The sequence below is a fragment of the Geotrypetes seraphini genome, chromosome 2 (genome assembly GCF_902459505.1).
Source record: "Geotrypetes seraphini chromosome 2, aGeoSer1.1, whole genome shotgun sequence".
Lineage (NCBI taxonomy): Eukaryota > Metazoa > Chordata > Amphibia > Gymnophiona > Dermophiidae > Geotrypetes > Geotrypetes seraphini.
The window spans coordinates 232,649,733-232,665,680 of NC_047085.1; the positions used below are offsets into that span (position 1 = coordinate 232,649,733).

General features: G+C 42.8%; 1 protein-coding gene across 5 annotated transcripts in view; it reads right to left on the reverse strand.

Moving 5' to 3' along the window:
- Positions 1–15,948, reverse strand: part of LOC117355978 (putative RNA-binding protein Luc7-like 2) — a 258,392-nt gene that overhangs the window by 15,214 nt on the left and 227,230 nt on the right. For all 5 annotated transcript variants that reach the window (XM_033935181.1, XM_033935182.1, XM_033935183.1 and 2 more), the window contains one exon: positions 12,311–12,493. In XM_033935181.1, coding sequence (XP_033791072.1) covers positions 12,311–12,493 — 183 coding nt within the window. The remainder of the gene's footprint in view (positions 1–12,310; positions 12,494–15,948) is intronic.

Sequence of the window (15,948 nt, forward strand, 5' to 3'; positions counted from 1 at the left end):
TGCAGGACTCCCCACCTGGCTACTGGCATTGGAGAAATCAATTTCATCAACTGCTGACATATGAGGCTCGGTAGGCTCGCTTCACCCCAAAACGCAAAAGACAGTTCCTGTTGACCTGGGAGCCTTACATACAATCCTTGCCTCATATAACTCGGAGTTTGATTTTGAACGACTTGGACTTGCAAGCATCGGTTTCTAAAGTGTCCAATAATAGGAAAGCAGCCTATTCAGTGGATTCCACAATTCTGGGGGTAGGAGGGGATACGAGGGAGGGGGCTGAAAATAGGGAGCAATTTCTTTGCTAATGTGACATTACAGGGAGGGGGGAGGTTTATATGGGTTGAGAATCTTCCCGATTGTGTTAGAATGGGTGTAGTGTTCTGTAATGTTTTAAAGTTTGTATTTCTCTTATGCATAATAAACAGATTTCACATAAAATGCAGCCCTACTAGGAAGCAATGATCATGTGGATGGTGTTGTAGATATTTTTGCTATGAACTTTAGGAATAGCTGGCAGTCTGTCCAGGCAATGACACGTGTTGTCCAGCAAAGGGGTGCAGGTAGTGTAGAGATCACAAGAGAGCTAAATTGTTCTGGCAGGCCCAGCTCCAGGAGTTTTACTGGTTCACCTAGCAGTGTCTCAGAAGCCACATACCAACCATTGAAATAGCATTCCCTGGATTGGGAGCTCTCATTGCAGGTTATGGCAGTCCAATCTTAATTGATTACCTTGATGTTACCTCAATTCATCAGTAAAAAGAGTGGCATTTGGTAGGCCTGGTGGTGTTTGCAGCAGTGACCCTTTGAGAGGTCTGTTTTTATCCCATAGTTGCTTCTAGAAGAGTGCTTTAGTGGGTGGCACCCCTTTCTGGAGACAGTCCTTCCAGGTAGCACATTTTGCTCTAGAAGGCCATGGTGTACATCTTGATCAGGTTCAAGCTGGGAGAGTTATGTTAGCTCTTTATATTCAGGGGCTGCTTCTAGTGGAAAGCTTGACTTTCTTCTATCTTACAACCTGGCACTTAAGAAGAGTACAGGAAGGCAGAATACATACTCAGCAGGTATTGTAGCATTTTATTTTGGAGTGTGAAGAGTGTTTAAAGCCTACTGTAAAGAAAACAGTTGATAGACAAAACCGCCGAAGAGGCGCGCGCCGACAACTGAGCGCAAGACGGAAGCGTGCGCCGAAGAAAAAGAGTGTTTTTAGGGGCTCCGACGGAGGGTTTTGTTGGGGAACCCCCCACTTTACTTAATACAGATCGCGGCGGCGTTGTGGGGGGTTTGGGGGTTGTAACCGCCCTCATTATACTGGAAGCTTAACTGTTTCCCTGTTTTTTAGGGAAAAAGTGAAGTTTTCAGTAAAATGTGGGGGGTTACAACCCCCCAAACCACCCCCAACGCGGCGCTATTTGTATAAAGTAAAGTGGGGGTGTTCCCCCCCACACCCCCGTCGGAGCCCTTTAAAGCAGTCATTTTCTTCGGTGTGCGCCTCCACATTGCGCTCAGTTGTCTGCGCGCGCCTTTGTCCCGGTGCGCTTTTGACCTGACAATAAAGAAAACAGGTGCCTCCACTTTATGCTTTGGAACCTCCATATTTTGGCTTTCCTCTTGAAAGGTCTATAGAAGGAACAGGCCACATGTTCTCCAAGAATGCAAGCTATAGCATGGGTTAACTTGTGTGCGTTCCTTTGTCATTGATTTTTTAACCCCTGGTATGCTCTCATTCACAGGCTGGAGTCTTGACGCTGGGTTTTCTGGCATTTGGTTCTACCCTATTTGAGCCACTAAAGCACGTATCGTGTATTATCCCTTTGGGATCTTACAGTGGGAAACCAAGGCAAATGTTTTGGTTTGGCTTGAGGCATTCTACTCTCTGAATGTGAATTTGGCATTTTCATGGGTATTAAGTGGTGTTCACTACTCATTTTGTTTTTCAAACAACTTATTCCACCAAACCAGTGTCCTTAATGGAGTACAACCAATATACACAATTAAGAGAAACAGAAGTTAACTATACATCAGGCCAGAAAATAGAGCAGCTATACATAAGCCCACTCAAATAAGAATGTCTTAAGTTTCTTCACTTAAATCAAACCTATCCTGCAAAGTCCTAAAACACTCTAGTAAGGTGCTCCTCAGTACTGCTCTTGAAATGGAAGGCACCTGATTTGGGTGTGCAAAATTCTGTAACATTTTTAGTATCGATCCTGGTCCTGGGATCTCACGACCTTAGCAAGTTAGTTCAGCAATGAAGGACATGAATTCAAGCATTAATGTTATCTTAAATTTCTTAAAAATCTGACCACTATTCAAGAGGGAAGCAGTGGAAGGTTGTTCGTGCTTCTTTCAGTAAGTGGATTGTGTGGGGCAATTAGGGTCTTTCAGTTCTTGGTCATACTCTGAGCTTTTGGTCTTTCTTGAAGTCTCCAACATCTCAGGGTTATGAAAGGCCTTTATTCTCTTTAAGGATTTGAAGAGGGAGAAGACAGCAATTGATCTATCTACAGTAGGTTATAACTCGAGGAGACTTGGCTTCTATTCTTGAAAGGGATACTGGTCCCAAAGGTCAGTGATGTCCCTGCAGAGATTTGTAGAACAGGCTTTTTGGCTGTGTTCATGAACCATACTGGTTTAGAATTAAGGCTGCATGTCAATTAAAATGTGTATTCGCATGATTAAAAGAATATCTTCCTCCTTCTCACCTCCAAATCCATTATCTCCCCTCTCCCACCAAAGGATACAGATTGAGATCTTTAAGTCTGTTCCTATACACCTTATCACAAAGACCACACCATTTTAGTAGCCTTCCTCTGGACTGACTATATCCTTTTTATATCTTTTTTTAAGGTGCGGCCTTCAGAATTGTACACAATATTCTAAATGAGGTCTCACCAAAGTCTTATAGAGGGGCATCAATACCTCCTTTTACAGTCCATACCTTCCTTATGCAACCTAGCATCCTTCTAGCTTTTGCCGTTACCTTTTCAACCTGTTTGGCTACCTTAAGATAATCACATACAATCACACCCAAGTCCCGCTCTTCTGTTGTGCACATAAGTTCTTCACCCCCTAAAATGTACCGTTTCCCTTGGATTTTTGCAGCCCAAATGCATGACCTTGCATTTTTTAGCATTAAATTTTAGCTTCCAAATTTCAGACCATTCTTCAAGCTTTGCCAAGTCTTTCTTCATGTTATTCATATCATCAGGGTTGTCTACTCTATTGCAGATTTTGGTATCATCCACAAAGAGGCAAATCTTACCCGACAACCCTTCAGCAATATCGTTTATAAAAATGTTAAAAAGAGCAGGTCCAAGAACAGAACCTTGAAGCATACCACAGGTAACATCCATTTCCTCAGAGCGATCTCCATTGATCACTACCCCCTGTCGCCTTCCACTCAACCAGTTCCTGACCCAGCCTGTCACTCTGGGACCCATCCCAAGGGCACTCAGTTTATTTATGTTCAAATATATTTTATTGAACTCAACGGAAAAAGTACAGGAGCAAATACAAATACAGAAAGCAAGCTCAGTTTGTCAGTGTAAAACACAGGTAGAAACCACCTCCCCCACACAACCCCCCAAGCCCCTGGTGGCCTCTACAGAGTTACAGAGCAAGGAGACCAATCAAAGGTAAATGACAGGAAATCCCAATCAACCAATGAAGCCCAAGGCAGACACAGGGTGCCATTCCCCTACCCCCCCAACAACCCACCTCAATCCCCAGTCCTCCGTCAATCCCAACCCACAGAATCCAATCAGGAAAATTGTGAGTCAAATTATGTAAAGCAAACAACAAGTGGAGAGAATAGTCCAAAACAACAGGTCAGCAGTTCAGGAGGCGGCTACAGGCCACCGGAGTCATAGTGTTCCAAAAAGGCTCCCAGGTACGCTGAAAATTCTGGCCCAGAAGAGAAGAGAAGTCGGTAATCTCTCCTCTCCCGCATCACAAGGGTGATCAGACGACATCGCCAGAGGAAATAGTCAGGTCCCTCCACGTCCAGCCACTTGAGTAGAATACACTTAAGAGCTACCACCATAGTCCACCAAAGAAATGTAGCAGTCCCTGGCCTGCGAGGAGTAAAATGAATAGGGACACCAAAAAGTAACAGAGGGGAACGTCGAATAACAATGTTCCAAATATGTTCAACAAAGAGAAAAATAGCTTCCCAAAAAGACTGAATAATAGGGCAAGTCCAAAACATATGCCCAAACCTACATCAGGAGCGGCACAGCAGGGACAGGCAGAAGAGGCTCTGAACCCCAAAAGATGAGCTCGTTTAGGTGATATATACAAACGTAAAACCAATTTATAGTGCTGTTCCCAAAAAGTAACATATTTGCGAAAGACAGGTAATTTGCGTACAGCACACAGAATTATCATCATCAGGCAATATCACAGAAAGATCACGGCCCCAAGCATCCCTCAATCTAATATGGTCAAGCAGGGGAACTCATCCTTCAAGTGTCTATGGTGAAATTTAAGTGGAACCGGGAGTTGAGATCGCAGGGTAAAGGCTGTGGACAAAAGCTCCTGGCAAGAGGCCATTAAATGTACAGAAGGCAAGGAGGCAATTTAATGTTGAATTTGCATATAAGCAAAGCCATCTGTTCCACCAATTGGAACAAATAATGAATCCCCCTCGCTTCCTAACGAACAAAACCAGCCCCATCCATCCCTGGTAAAAAATTCCCATTAAAACGTAAAGGCAAAAAAGGGGAAATAGTAGAACTAAGAGAGTGAAACTTACAAACCCATTGCCAAGCCTTCCGCAAGGGGTAGTGTAAGACCTTAATAGGAAGAGGCGCAGGTTGAGCTGAGGGCACAGAGTGAAGATAAGCACTAGTGATGCGTAGTGAAGCAGGAGAGCTCTAAAGAGATATTAGTAAAATGGTCCGTTCCCCAGAAGAAATCATTAATGTGATGCATGCCATAACCTACCGTCAAATGGCGAAGATTCAACAAGCCCAAACCCCCCTTATACCACGGAGACACCGCCTGACAGTAAGGCAGGCGAGCTCGTCTACCAACCCAGAGAAACCGTTGAACTAAGCGTTCCAACCTCCTCTCATCCTTAGCTGTCAGGTAAAGCGGAAGCACCTGAAAAACGTACAACCAACACGGAACAATAAGCATATTGTAAATATTCACTCTACCCATAAGTGACAACGGCAGCCCCTTCCATAACTGTAAACGAGTGATGAGAGCGGTAAACAACGGTTCAACATTAAGGGAATATAAACGCGAGAGGTCTCGTGGAATAAGGACCCCCAGATATTTAAGTTCAGTCTCCACCCAACGTAGAGGAAAAGAACCCCTCCAAGCTGTACGAACTGCTGGACAAGAGGGAAGGGCGACCAACTTATCTAGATTGAGCGAGAGGTCAGAATAAAACCCATATTCGGAAAGAAGATCCAATGCAGCCAGTAAAGAGAGTTCAGGGCGAGTGAGAATAAGAAACATATCTGCAAAAGCCAGGATCTTCAGGTCTACTCCCACGACCCGGAGACCTCTGACATCTTCAAAAAGATGTAGAGTGCAGAGCAACGGTTCCAATGAAAGGAGAAAGAGTAATGGAGATAGTGGGCAGCCCTGTCGGGTGCCTTGAAGAATAGGAAAAGAATCAGTACGGGTGCCAATGACTAACAAAGACGCACAAGGAGCAGAATATAAGAAGCAAATTGCTCGAAGAAAAAACCCACAGAGCCCAACATACTCTAAGGCAGTGATTCCCAACCCTGTCCTGGAGGAACACCAGGCCAATCGGGTTTTCAGGCTAGCCCTAATGAATATGCATGAGAGAGATTTGCATATGATGGAAGTGATAGGCATGCAAATTTGCTTCATGCATATTCATTAGGGCTAGCCTGAAAACCCAATTGGCCTGGTGTTCCTCCAGGACAGGGTTGGGAACCACTGCTCTAAGGCACTGGTTCCCAACCCTCTCCTGGATGACCACCAGGCCAGTCGGGTTTTCAGGAAAGCCCTATTGAATATGCATGAGAGAGATCTGCATATAATGGAGGTGCCAGGCATGCAAATCTGCTCCATGCATATTCATTAGGGCTATCATGAAAACATGACTGGACTGATGGTCCTCCAGGACAGGGCTGGGAACCACTGTTCTAAGGTACAAAACAAGAAGGACCAGTGCACACTATCAAATGCTTTAGAAGCATCCAAACTAACAAATAAAGCAGGAATCTGATTGTGTTGACAATGGGCAACCGCGAAAAGAACCTTCCTCACATTACAAACTGATTGACGGCAGCGAACAAAGCCAACCTGATCTTTGTGGATTATAGTGGGGAGATGAGGGGCCAAACGGTCGGCCAACATATGTTAAAAAAGCTTAAGGTCAACATTGATCAAAGAGATTGGGCGATATGATCCAGGATCATCACTCTTCTTACCCGGCTTTAACAACAAGGTGATAAGCGCCTCATTGGCATAGCGGGGAAAGGAGCCACGATCCACAGCAGTATTAAAATAAGCCAACAAAGGACCACAAAGCTGAGGGGAAAGAAGTTTATAGAACTCACCGGAGAAGCCATCAGCTTTCCCTGAACCTAAGGCCTTGATGGTGGACTGCAATTCACTCGCCTGGAACGGACGATTGAGAGCCATCACCACATCCTCAGTAAGGCAGGGAATCCCCGACGAGCTAAGATAGTCCGTCAGAAGCTCCGAAGAGGCATCATCCGGAGCAGCATATAATCGCTCAAAGTAGTCAAGAAGTACCGCCGACACCTCTGTAGTACGAGACACCCCTCCTCCCCCCCGGAGTCCAGAGCGTCAAAATCGGCTGCCGGCTCATTCGGGTGTCAACCAGGCATGCTAGCAAGCGTCCCGGCTTACTGCCAAATCTATGAAAATAATGGTTATAATAAGCTGCCCACCGTTGGTAGCGAGAATGGAACAGAGAATTGAGAGCCCCCTGGGTAGACAAATAATGCTCTCTAGTTATTTCTGAAGGAACGGCAGAAAAAGCCTTCTTAGTGGTCCTCAAAGCCCGCTCCAAGGTGAGAATACCCGAGTGAATACGTTTGTTGTGAGCACTAAAAAAGGATATCAACTGACCACGGATCACCGATTTAGCCGCCTCCCAAAACAAGACAGGGTCTTCCTGGTGTTGTGCATTATTAGTCACATAATCCTCCCACTGAGCCTGTAAAAAATGCCGAAATTCTACATCTTGCTCAAGATAAAATGGGAAGCGCCAAGGAGAACAAAGGTACGCAGAATCCAAGTGAATATCCAGCCATATCGTGGTATGATCAGAAATGCTAAGTGGGCCGATCTCCGCAGTCACCACTGAGGAGAACAACGTGGAAGACACAAAGATGTAATCAATCCGAGACTAGGTGTTATGAGCGTTTTGAGATGCAGCCTTGCAAGAGGAGTCATGTGAACTATAGAGGCCATGTGGCTGAGAAGAACCATCATTCGCCTGGCCGAGTTTCTGAAGCCGGCACATTTGATGACAAAGTTGAAGTAAAGTGTCCTGACATTCCTGCAGAAGAAACGCCCTCATCTGAGTGGTGTCAAGAAGAGCACTAATGAACTGGAGTCTTTGAGATGGATGAAGTTGTGATTTGGGGAAGTTGATTTTGAAACCCAAGTTCTGAAGGAATAATATGGTGCAATTCGTTGCCAGAATTACATTGTGACAAGAAGGGTCTTTGATGAGCCAGTCGCCTAGATAAGGGAAGACTTGAAGGCCCTGAGACCTCAAGGCCGCTGCCACAATCACTAAGCACTTTGTGGGAGAGGATGTGAGGCCAAAAGGCAGAACCTTGTATTGGTAGTGATGATGGGCCTCTTGAAACCTGAGGTATTTTCTGGAATCCGGGTGAACTGGGATATGAGTGTATGCTTCCTTGAGATCAAGAGTGCATAGCCAATTGTTGTGAGTGGCTAGAGATAACATGCAAAACTTCTCCCTGACTAGGAATTTGTTGAGGGCTCTGAGATCTAAAATCAATCGAAGACCTCCATCTTCTTCATGACCAGGAAATATAGGGAGTAAAACCCCTGGTTTCGTTGATCCAGAGGAACTTCTTCTATGGCATTGAGTAGAAGGCGGCAATGAACTTCCTGAAGAAGAAGGAGTGATAAGGATTGAAAGCAGACTCTCTTGGAGGATGATCTGGAGGGATGCTGATGAAATGTAGAGAGCAACCCTCCCGAATGATTTGTAGAACCCAGAGATCGGAGGTGATGAGCTCCCAACGATGAAAATAGAATTGGAGACGACTTCTGATTGGCTGAGGTAGAGGCTGAAGTGGAGGGATTACAATTATGCTCTCGAACAGCTGGTCAAAAAGACTGAGTTGACTTAGCAGGGACAATTGACTGAGCTTTAGGGGGACGCTGCTGCTTTTGTTTTTTCTGTTGAGGCCTCGCTGGAGCAGAGGACTTGGCTGAAAAACGCCTCTGGTAAGAAGGAGGGCAGAAATATTAGATGCAGAAGGCTTGGATTTAGGCTTTACCAAGGTATCCCATCGAGTCTCATGAGCAGTAAGCTTTTGGGTCACAATATCTGTAGAGTTCCCAAAGAGCTCATCACCCAAACAAGGGACCTTGGCTAGTCTTTCCTGAAGGTTAACGTCCATGTCAGAAACTCTGAGTCATGCCAATCTTCCTATGGCCATAGACATAGAAGAGGCTCTGGAGGTGAGCTTAAAAGTATCAAAAGTTGCGCGAACCAGGTATCTCCTTAACTGAGTGACAGTGCTGACAAGGTATTGGAAACCTTTCATTTTATGAGAAGGGATATATTTTTGGTGCCCAGGAAACTGTTTGAGATGTTTCAAATAACAAGAAAAAGAGAAAGTATTGCTAATGGCTTGGTTAGCTAACATAGAATTTTGGTATAGCTGACGGCCAAATCTGTACGACCCTCCCTTCCTGGAGGAACAGTCACGTTTGATGGAGTAGATTTGTTTAAGGTGGACTCCACGACTAGTGACTGATGAGGGAGTTGAGGTTTATCAAATCCTGGAATTGATATTATTTTGTAGAGAGAGTCTAATTTCCTGGGCGCCACAGGCACAGAGAAAGGAAACTCCCAGTTCTTATATAGGGTCTCCTTCAAGATTCCATGTAAGGGCAGCTTGAGCATCTCCTTAGGAGGTTGATCATAGTACAAAGTTTTGAGAAATTCTGCACTGAATTTGGAATCTGCCTCCAACTTGACAGAGAGGTCCTTTCCCAATTGTCTAATATGAATAAAGGAAAGCCTCTCAGTAGAAGAAGCTCTAACTGGAGAATCATCTGCTTCAGTCGTTGAAGGTGAAGGATCTGGATTTGAATCATGCTGGAGATCCGAGTCCACCACGATAGAGGGAGAACTATGCTTCGGCTAGTGTCGATCCGGTGTCGGAGTCTTGGAATGTTTACGTTTACGGGGCTTCTTCCTGGACTTTGATAAGACTCCTTCTCGAGCATCTAGAAGATGACACTTGGAGGATGTAGACCAGTGTCTAGAAGACCAATGCTTCGATGCAGTACCAGCAGGACTTGAAAGATGTTGAGAGTCCTTGTGACACACTGATGAAGCAATCGACAGTACTGGAGATCCTGGCTCAGGCTGGACTGGTACCGGAGGAGTCAGTGTCAAGGATAAAAGATTGAACTTATCTCCAAACTACTCCCAAAACAGAATATCGAGCTTCTGTTGGAAGGTAAGAATCCGTACCTTTGGCTTAGTCACTGGTACTAATGGTGCTACAGCATGTTCCGGAGAGGATGACTCAGCTGACAATGCATACCTCGATGCTGAAACTATGCCTTAGTGGCCTCTGACCCTGTCTGGGAAGCTTTGGCTTTTTAGCTGGGTTACCAGATAGAGCGATGACTTGAGACACCAGAGTCGATGATGGTACATTGGGCGGTGTCTGCGACTTAGTCATCGATGCCTTCGATATCAACGGTGTCGATGTTGTTTCTCCCTCTATGCTGACACCAAACAACTTTTCTTGTTGAAGGATGCGGCTTTTTATGTTGCGCTTCTGAAGAGTGGAACACCACACACAAGTTTGCATCCAGTGCTCTGAACCCAGGCACTGAAGACACCAGCTGTGAGGGTCCATAAGGGAAATATTTTTTTCTCGTCGGCCGTCCGACGGGTTGACCAGCGGGGCCCTTCGTCTCACCTCAGCCATCAAATTCAATTTAGCTGAGGCGGTCTTACAGTCGATGTCATGCCCACTGATGGGTTTTAAAAAGTGTGGCCAGTGTTCTCTCACTTTCTTCAGAAAACAACAAACTGCAGATAATGTACAAGATGCAGGCGTTGTTTATTGATAAAAATGCAGTGACCTATACAACCTTGGTAGGACTTGCTCAACCAGATTTGTTTGACGTTGACGTTTGTTTGTTATCTCTTATGCGGTTTACTTTATACCTTCACCACCATGGACCCCTGAGGAAGGTGTGTTATCCGAAACACGGACCGTGTCGGGTCCCTTGGTTGGCTATAAGGTTGTATATGTCACTGCATTTTTATCAATAAACAATGCCTGCATCTTGTACATTATCTGCAGTTTGTTTGTTGTTCTGCTTGCTGTTTTTTTACTGCAGACCACGTTGGATTTTTCTCCCTTTTTTGTGCTCTCTCACTTTCTTCTCCTGAAGGGAAGGAGTGCGTGTCTTCTGATGTGGATGCTTAGCATGCATTGATGGAGTGGATGCCCTTGAAGACCCTTGACGCTCATCGGGTAGGAGAAGCATGCTTTTGCTTCTTAGCTTTTTTGGAAGGTGTTTCTGAAGGAGACAAGGGAGATGAAGCAGACGGCGAGCAGGTTGTCAATGTTGATACAGGCTTCCGAATAAGAGATGGCAGACATCTTTGATTATTCAGACAAGGACCCATAAAGTTTCTTGTGCTGGAGCTGTCTGGCCTTCAAAGATCTATTTTGCAGTTGGTAGTAGTGCTTGCAGGACTCAACCCAATGGTCAGGTCCTAGATACTGGAGGCATCAATTGTATGGATCAGTGCCTGAGATAATCCTGATGCACCGGGTGAATCCACTAGAAGGCCTAGACATTGAAGGAAAAACCATTGAAACTAAGTTGAAGGACTCAATGGTCCTGGGGAGGTTAAGTAGGTGAGAGCCCAAAAATGGGTCAACTCTCCCAGCCTGAAAACAGACTGCAAAGACTCAAATATTGAAAGTAAAAAAAATTGAATTTAAGAAACAAAGAAAAAATGGGAATCTCCCCCTACCCCAACCTGATATGAGGAAAAATAAAAACGGGAAGGCACATAATACAGAAAAAAAACCCTTTCAGCTCTGCAGAAAAAAAAGATGGTCCCATGAGCCGACGTCGGGCGGGATGACACTGGCGCATGCGCGGTATGGACAATCGAGACTTTTGAAGAAGTTTAAAGTGACAGTATACTTTTGCACTGTCCATACCAGGTTTGGTGGATGACATCACACCATCTGTGAATATGCTGTCTGCTTGTCCTGGGATAAAACAATGATATATATTGCATTTGTTTCAAGAAACAAACAAGTACAGAAAAGCTGCAGCAACAATCCAATAATCAGAAGAGGAGTAGCTAAAAGAACCAACCTTGTAATGAGTGTTTTTATTTGTTTTAGAAGGATCTCACACTGGTCTCCGATTCTTCTCAACCGTTTTAATGTAAACTGCCTTGAACCGAAAAGCACTCGTAGTATATAAATAAAGATTTATGTTATGTTATGTCTCATGGAGCCCAGTGCACGTAACCTTTATGATCTAAGTATCCTATTTTTAAGGTGTGTTATATGTCCCTATTACAAAGACCAAATATACCTCTGATGAAGGTAGGTCATTGTTGAAACATGTTGAGTCTTTCATAGCATGTCTGTAAGGTAGGACAGCAAAAACTTTTAAAATCAAAGGTTGTTTATTTGTCAGCCACTGGTTAGTTCTTTTGGCTGTTCTTTTTCTGACATAATAAAAATATTTCAACATAGAAAATACAACTTGGGTAATGACTGAATGAAATTTAACATCCAATGTTTGTGAATGTCAATGACTGTGGCTTTTTAACACAAGCAAGTTTGCAAATAAAACCCTCCCATACGGAAATGCTTTATCTAATGCCACTTTGAGTATACCCAAAATATTGTAATTCATGATGCTATTGTTCCAGGTTGCTTTGGTTTCTCCATCATAGCACTTTAACAATGGCATAAATCAGTGTGAAAACTGCATTCCTTTGCTTAGAGGCTGAGAGACTAATTACTACCAACAATATTAACTTTTGTATCAGAGCAATAATCTCAGGGCAGCAGATCCTAGAGCTTACTTTGATTTTGAACTACGTTCTCGGCTTCTGTCCCGGCTCCTCTGGTGGCTTCGACTCCGACTTCGACTGTTAGAGCGTGATCTATGTCTGTGACGCTTTTCACGGGATTTGGAGCGAGTAGTTCTTTTTCGCTCTCGTGAAGAGGAACGAGATCGATGTTTGCGACGCTCTCGGGACTTAGACCTACAAATCAAAAAGATGAAGTCAGCTAACCTGATACATAAAACCACTTTTTAAAATATAGTACAATATTTAGGCAAGTGATATGAACTTTATACGGTACCACCTAATCACCACAGGCTAGAGATTTGAAAGCACATAGCATTATTTTGGGATAATTTCCTATGGATTAAACATATTTTGTTTTTTCATCTGTAAAATTCTGAAGTGTTTCTGGATATTCATCTGTAGGATTCAGAAGTTTCTGGATATTCAAATAATATACCGAGATGTGCTTTGTTTCAGTGTTACAATCTGGTGAGAATAAGAAGTCCCATTATTCAGCATCCATAAGGAATAGGCAGTATAAGTGAATCAAATACACCAGATCTGAGATCCCTTTGCATTTTGATCCCACAGAGGATGGGAGAAGGGTAATGCTAAAAATAAACAAAGCGTAGAGCAACCCTTCCTGATTACTTCCCCTTCCTGTCTTTTAGGAAACAAGGGATGAGGGATGAGCGAGAAATGCTGAAATACACAACAGCACAGTGAGAAAAAGCTACTCTACTCGCCAACACAAACCTTTTCCTCTCCTGTCATACTCTTCCACTGAAAATGCTGCCTGTGAGAAGATATCAGTTGCATATTCCATAGTAGGTAAAAAATATGCAGCTATATAACGCCTCTAATATTTAACTGGGAGACAGGAGTAAAGCGTGCCTAACAATCGCGCGTGGACAAAAACGCGAAGACAAATGCACGCAGGATGTCAGCGCGCCAGATTAAAAGATAACTTTAAAGTGCTCTGCGGGGGTGTGTGAGGGAAAAAAACCCCTTCCACTTAGAGGAAACTGTAATTTTTCACTAAAACTCCAGGAAAAATTACACTTGGGCAAATTACTTTCCTTACATTTATACAAAGACCAAAATCTACCCCCTTCCTCCCCCCGCCTTGTACATACATAGTTAAGGGGGAAAAATAATATTCATTCATTACAATAATTTGTTAATGGCTCCCAGATATCCTGAAATTTTCTAAAATTCCCCTGTGTGGCTATTACCCTTTCCATTTTATATACGTGACATAAAGAGTGCCACCAGAAACTATAATTCAGTCTACCCTAATTTTTCCAATTATTTGTAATCTGTTGTATGGCAACCCCTGTCATAATAAGTAAAAGCTTATTATTGTTAGCAGATAATTGCCTCTTAGCCCTCATTGACATGTTTCCAACAAACAATTTATTTGACCCCATATTGATTTCCAAAAAGCCAAAATCAATGATACAGAGAAGGCCGGAGCCTACATGGATTTTGTTAAATTTAACATATGAAAAGCCAACCTGGTTTTATTAGAAGAATGTCTCTGAGCAACAAATCCCATTTGGTGCATACCAATAATATAAGGGAGAGCCTTAGCCAAGTGTAAAAGTCAATATCTTAGCTAAAAGTTTTCCATCTACATTGATTAAAGAAATAGGCATATAATTTGAAACCACCATGGGATCTTTATTTGGCTTTGGCAAAACTATAGTTAAAGATTCTGCCATAGTACCTGCAATGCAACCATTAGTTAGTTGAACCTGATATAACTTTAACAGATGTGTTAATAGCGTACAGTACTTTGAAATTATTTGTAAAACTCTACTGTGAAACCATCACCACCTAAAGCGGATCCAACTCTAAGGGACTTCAGTGCTGTTTGCAATTCTTTTAGTCATATAGGCTCTTCTAGACTCCCTTTTATATGCTCAGGAATTTTTTGTCCCTTAATTGATTTTAAAAATTCTAAACCTTCTTTTTCCTTATCTAAATAAGGCTCAGAAAAATATAAAGCTTTATAAAAATTTAGGAATTGTTTTAAAATAGGTCCAATTTGAGAGTAAGTACCACCTTTCTCATCTTTAACTGCAATAATTTTTGTCTTTCTTTTCTTTGAGATAATTTGCCAATAATCTTCCCGCCTTATTTGAGTTTCCTTAATACAGGGTCTGCTGAGAAAACAAATCTTTCCTGACCAATTGTGAAGAAATCTCATTATACTTACACTTAGGGCTCCTTTTATCAAGCCGCGCTAGCGGGGTTAACGCGCACGACTTTTCATCATGCGCTAACCCCCGCGCTGGCCTAAAAACTACTGCCTGCTCAAGAGGAGGCGGTAGCGGCTAGTGCGGCCGGCGGTTTAATGCGTGCTATTACGCGCGTTAAACCGCTAACACAGCTTGATAAAAGGAGCCCTTAGCTTTTAAAAGAGACTGCAAGGTAATTTGTTCCCATTTTTCAATCAATTTTAACTCCAAAACTTTAATTTCTTGTTCCAAATTAGAAAATTTTCTTTTAAGCTGTTTCCTAATATATGCTGAATATGAAATAATTTGCCCTTTCATGGTTGCCTTGAAAGCATCCCACAAGGTTTCCATGGAGATTTCTTCTGAGGTATTGATTTGGAAATATTCATTCATTTTTAACTGAAATTCTTCAAAAGTTTGAATCCGCAAGCAATGTATTATCAAATCTCCACACAGGTCTACTACTATCCTGTTCAGCAATTTTAAATTCAATCCACACACCCCCATGATCAGACAAAATGATTGGATCTATGGAACTAATTGATCCGAAACGAAAATATAATCTATTCTTGAAAAGGATTTGTGAACATGGAAACAAAAAGAAAATTCCCGCTCATTAAAATGAAGTATCCGCCATATATCTTATAAATCACAAGACTGTGCAAAATTATCTAATCCTAATGATTTCATAATCTTACTAGGTTTTTTATCCATCAATGGATCCATAACAGTGTTAAAATCCCCTGCCACTACTAAATTAAAAGCAGAGCTTTGAAAAATTCAATTTGATTCGAATTAGGGGCATATACATTGAAAAGCACCAGCATATTATTTCCCAAGCTCATGTCCACATGTAACCATCTACTTAAGGCAGGGGTGTCCAATGTCGGTCCTCGAGGGCCGCAGTCCAGTCGGATTTTCAGGATTTCCCCAATGAATATACATGAGGTCTATTTGCATGCACTGCTTTCATTGTATGCTAATAGATCTCATGCATATTCATTGGGGAAATCCTGAAAACCCGACTGGATTGCGGCCCTCGAGGACCGACATTGGACACCCCTGACTTAAGGGATCTGCAGCAATCAGTTTAAACATAGCTGTACATTTCTTATTCACCAGAATAGCTACTCCAGCCTTTTTTCCCCACAGCAGAGGCAAAACCTCCCCAGTGTTTTACCCCCCTCTAATTTCCTGGATTCTGTGGTCAACAAATACGTCTCTTAGATATAGCATACATCCGCATTTTGTTATTTCAAAAAATAAAGCATTTTCTTTCTTTTGATTGGATGGTTGAGGCCATTAACATTTAATGAAAAAATTTTAAACTCCATAATAAGATTTTTTTCCAAAGCAAAGGGACCACATCAAATACTGCAAAACATTCTGATTTCTCAATAAATTCAG